Source organism: Microtus ochrogaster, chromosome 2 (genome assembly GCF_000317375.1).
Source record: "Microtus ochrogaster isolate Prairie Vole_2 chromosome 2, MicOch1.0, whole genome shotgun sequence".
Lineage (NCBI taxonomy): Eukaryota > Metazoa > Chordata > Mammalia > Rodentia > Cricetidae > Microtus > Microtus ochrogaster.
The window spans coordinates 72,876,503-72,881,712 of record NC_022010.1 but is presented as its reverse complement, the minus strand read 5'-3'; the positions used below and the strand labels follow the sequence as shown (position 1 = coordinate 72,881,712).

The window sequence follows — 5,210 nt, the reverse complement described above, 5'->3', positions numbered from 1 at the left end:
GGGAGGAGCCTGGCAGGAAGTGAGGAGGAGCCTGACAGGAAGTGGGAAAGAGGGTTTGTATGTTTCTTTCTAAGCTGTTGTGTCAGTTTAGGCCAGTGTCTTCCTGACTACCACAGCCTGTCTGAGACTATAACCCAATAAAACTGCATATGTGAGCCCTAGGACCCTCAGCTCACAGGGTGGAGTGACCCTTTCTCTCTTTCCCTGTGTCTGAGGGCCACCTCCTGGGCACTTGTGTTAGTGGTTCCAGCTCCTTTGTAACTGGTTTCCAAGGTCATGATTTGGTTTTGGCATGCTCTTACAGATCGAGTAGGTGTGTGTGTGTGTGTGTGTGTGTGTGTGTGTGTGTGTGTGTGTGCAGACATACTTGGCAAATGATAATGTGGCTACCATGACCCATGATTCAAATCTTACGAGGCATGAGAACACTACAGTGGTATGCAGGCTTTGGATCACCATTTATATCTGTGCATAGACACACAGAAAAGAGATTGAAGAATAATTTATAGATCATGATAAGGAATATGTATTCAAGTAATAAGTATTTTTCATGATCCAAATAATAAATATCAAAAGAATACTAAAACCTAAGATCACCAAGTATGGTGGTGCACACATATAATTCCAGCTCCCAAGAGCCTGAGACAGGAGGATTACTGCAGGTTTGAGGTCAGCTTAGGCTGCATAGAATATAGGAAGTCAGTCAGGGCTACATAGTCAGGCCCTTTGTCAAACAAACAAAACCAAATCCCCAGGACTAGAAAAGCAACACAGACCTCCTGCTTTAACACCGTTCTTCTGAACAGATTCAGCAACGCTTATTTAAAAAAAAAAAAAAAACAAGTAACGTAAGCCAGCAAGATGGCTCAGTGAGTAAAGGCATTTGTCCCCAAACCCAATGATCTGGTCAGTCTCTACCCACATGGTAGAAAAGGAGCAGTTCCCAAAAGTTGTCCTCCGACCTGCACACCTGTGCTGTGATGCGTGTGCCACACACATATGCATGCACACACACACAAATAAATTAAAAACTTTTAAAAAAAACCTTAAAATAGTAGATGTTTTTCTATCAAATATGGAGAGAATATATAAAACAAAAAACCTTTAACATGTGACGACTCTAACCAAGAATTCCCTATTGCTAATTTGTTATTAAAAAATGGCCAAGACGATTGGAGAGATGGCTGGGCAACTAAGAGTACACGGTGTTCCTACAGAGCTGAGTTCAGTTCCCAGCAGCCACAGCTCACAACCACCTAGAACTCCAGCTTCAGGGATCTGCTGCCCTCTTCTGGCCTCTGCACGCAACTGCACTTATGTGCACATTCCCCACAAGTGTGCACACATACACGTAACTTAATAATTTTTTAAAAGCACTTTTTAAAAAAATCAATGTAATTTTTTAAGATTTATTTATTATGTACACAGTGTTCAGCCTCCATGTATGCCTGCAGGCCAGAAGAGGGCACCAGATCTCATTACAGATGGTTGTGATCCACCATGTGGATTGCTGGGAATTGAACTTAGGACCTCCGGAAGAGCAGTCAGTGTTCTTAACCTCTGAGCCATCTCTCCAGCCCCTAAAAGCACTTTTTAAAGGAAAAAGATCCTGGCAGTGGTGGCACATGCCTTTAATTCCAGCACTCTGAGGCAGAGGCAGGTGGATCTCTGAATTTGAGATCAGTCTGGTCTACAAAGTGAATCTCAGGGTAGCCAGAGCTGTTACACAGAGAAACCCTGTCTCAGAAAAAAAGAAGATGACACAGAGAGAAAGAAATAGCTAAGGACAAATGCAAAGATTCAGCTCAAGAACACTGAATGACACATTGGTTCTTTTCATAAATATTAAGGATAATCAATTTGTTCAAAACAGTGAGTCAGTTGGGGTCTAGAACACAAGGTTTTAAATTCATCCTGGAAAGTTACGCGGTGAGTTTGGGGTCAGTGCTCCTCATGAATCCAGAGAAGAACACGTTAGACTTCGTGGCCCATATACAGGAAACAGGCTCTGTTGGGTTATCCTTCATGTTTTCCTTTGAGATTCCCACCCCCCAAAAAATGCAAAATCATCCAAAAGAAAAAGATATGAAATTGTAGGTTATGCCAAAGGCTAACCCATGAGACATGGTTTTCTAGCCCTTGGGGTAAATATGTTTATGAATTACAGTTAAGTGAGCCAGGAATGATGACTCGTGCTTGGAATCCCAGTACTGAAGAACCAGAAGGAGAGGACTGTGAGTTCAAGGTCAGCCAGGCTGTGTAGGGAAAATCTGGGTTGTTTCGTTTGTCTGTTTTTTAAGTAGTTAAGTGGCATAAAAAAATGTGGGTTAGAAGGATTTAATTTCCGTGTGTATATCTGTGAACATACATACGCATGTATGGCAGTTATATGCCCCAGTTAATACTTGTGAACACGTATTTATTCATATACATACATCATGGAAGTTAATTATACTCAAAGGAAATTCCCACCTGTATTTTCTGCAAGTGTATATTATTGCTATATATTTATGTTGAGTTATGAAGACAAGTCCCTTTAAATTTTGTATGTAGAATACAGCATGAGAACTGGAACTCTGTTGATGTCCATCTCAAATCTGTCTCAGTGTGCCATAGGAATGCTCATGAATCGTTTTACTTTTGTATTCTCTGCTTTTCACCAGTAAATCCAAACAATGCTATCCAGCTAGAATCAGAAGCCCACAGAACGAGCCTTTCTTAGGAGGCGCCACCTTGCGTACCAAAAGACCGACTGGAGCTCACTCTCGTTCTCTTTCCCACACAGTTAGACCTGAGCCGCCAGAATTTGAGATTATTGGCTTCATGGATCACATCAACGTGACAGTGAAATTCCCACCTGTCACCCCCAAGATATACGGGGAGAGCATATGGGAAGTACTAGGCTCTAAGTCGTTTGTCATCGAAGAGCGGGCGGGCGAGAACATGAAGACGGTAAGTGCTTCCTTGGGTTCAGATCAAAGCGATGCCAAGCTGACTGTGGATGTTCCTCACTATCTCTTCAAGAGCTGTGTAAAGCCAGGAAAGGGCTGCATGTTTCTGTCATGTTCGTGTTCGACACTCAGCATTGCAGAGAGAGCTGGGGCAGGGGTAGGAAGGGGAGAGACGTTGTAGCATCTACTGTTACATTTCAGCCACGCTTTCTCATGTTCTTACCACGAACTGCAGCATTTTAGACTGCTTCAGAAATGAAGTGTGTTGACTAGGATAATAACGACACTGTGGGATGAAAACTATAGGCAGCAGGGCTCTTCTTTACAAAAGAAAAATCCTCTTTAAATCAAATTAAATCTTGGAATAGAAGAGGCCATTGGTGTAACCCAGGCAACAGGTGGGAGTAGCCTGGACCAGTTGGCCATGGGACCTTCCAGGGCACAGTGTAGTTTATAAAGGGACTCTAGAGTATGGTAGAGAAAAGGGGAAAGTTAAGGCCACAGTATGTTACAGTTGCCACTAGTGGAAGTAATGAGGACTCTGGCTGAAGCTCAGTTAGGTTTTGTTAAATGGGAGATGCCAGGATGGTGTTCAGCAGGAGGCTGTGGCAGGCGGGTCCCATGTCTGGAGTGAAGGGAGAGTCTTCAATAAGGGTGCCTCTGGTGAGTCGTGGGACAGAGCCTGACTGGAATGGACTCCTTCCCGAAAAGCATGGCAGAGCTCGCTCTCCTCTGGAGTGTCTCTTTTAAAGGGAAGGAATGCTCAGTGGGCTGGGGAAATGGCCAGCTATGGTCATGGGCACTCAGGACCTTGGGAGCCTGTTTTATTTCCTTCCCCTGGGAGGTGCTGGCTTCGCTGCTGCACCGTGTCCACCCCGCCCCACCGTCTTTTCCAAGACTCCCCTCCGTGCATGAGCTTGTGCTTTGTTGACCCGTCTGCCTCTTTGTTTAGTAACCCCTCCTGCTCAGAAGAAGCTGGTAGAGGCGCGGTCTTACTGAAGACTTGTATGACTATAAGTCCCAACTTAAGAAATTGCTACTGAGAGTGCCCTTGAGGAATTGCACAATAAGACTTTTTACAGAGTTAGTATTTGGAGTAGAGGTGGGGCTAAGGGAAAATGGTAATATTGTAGAAAGGATATCACAGGAATCTTCATTCAATTTAGTACTTTTGTTCCTCATCCAGAAAAGGAGTTGATAGGCCAGATGTGGTTTTAAAATATGTGTGCATATGTCTAAACATGTGGTTTGGTGATAAACTGCTTGCTTCTAGAGACGTATAACCCTTTTCACAATTAATCCTATGATGTTTTTAAACCTGTTTACAATTTGAAAAAGGGACCTTTAGAGCTCAGAGTTCTCACCAAGGTCTTAACTGATTTCTCTCTCTCTTTCTCTTTCTCTCTCTCTCTCTCTCTCTCTCTGTGTGTGTGTGTGTATCTGTGTCTGTGTTTCTTTTTACAGCACAATCCCAAAATGGATAACCCCACGGGGAACTTCACCTATGTCCTCCGAGACTTACTTCCACAGACAAATTATTGTGTGTCCGTTTATTTTAAAGCTGGAAGGATGGAAGACACTATTAAATCCCCCTTTAAGTGCACTCTTCTTCCACCTGGCCAGGAAGCAGGTATGGTCAGGCTTTTAAAATTTGTACTTTTGTTTTGATGGAAAATCTGCTGGATGAAAAAAAAAAAAAAATCTCAAGTTCTAGTGTGCTAAATGTACTTCTTCCAATAAATGCATGTCACGGAGCTGTTCCTACTGGTCCATATCTAATGTCTGCCGGAAGAATAACCAAATGTCTGCTTGAGAAGGTCATATCCTCTCTGGCACTTTAAGGAATTCTGGGTTAAACCCAGCGCTGTGTGCCCTTTGGCCATTGTTTGTGCCTAGTGCTAGAAGACTGGAAGGGGCTTGAAGCTCTGGCCTTGGACGCCTGGGAAGGTACAGGATGGAAACCGAGGCCTTGGGTGTGAGTCCTAAGAATATGAGGGAAGCTTCTCCACAGAGAGGATACAGCCCCTGGCGAGGTCAAGAAGCCTTCCCATTACAGACCCTTGAACAGCCAGTACTATGACCCCAACGTTTCTTTACCTGAGAAGCTGAGTGGCCAGAGCAGGGGAGCAGCGGTAGGGAGCATGGGATGTGGTGGTGCATACCTGTACTCTGACCTTCTGGAGGGGAGGGAAGATGATGAGCTTGAGGTCATCCTGTGCTCCACAGTGAGTTTCAAGCCAGCCTGGGTTATGTAGCAAG

General features: G+C 44.1%; 1 protein-coding gene across 1 annotated transcript in view; it reads left to right on the top strand.

Annotated features, from left to right (window-relative positions):
- Ifnar2 (interferon alpha and beta receptor subunit 2) overlaps positions 1-5,210 on the top strand; it is a 42,893-nt gene that overhangs the window by 25,367 nt on the left and 12,316 nt on the right. Inside the window, exons 7-8 of the mRNA XM_013352494.2 lie at positions 2,786-2,952; positions 4,416-4,581. Coding sequence (XP_013207948.1) covers positions 2,786-2,952; positions 4,416-4,581 — 333 coding nt within the window. The remainder of the gene's footprint in view (positions 1-2,785; positions 2,953-4,415; positions 4,582-5,210) is intronic.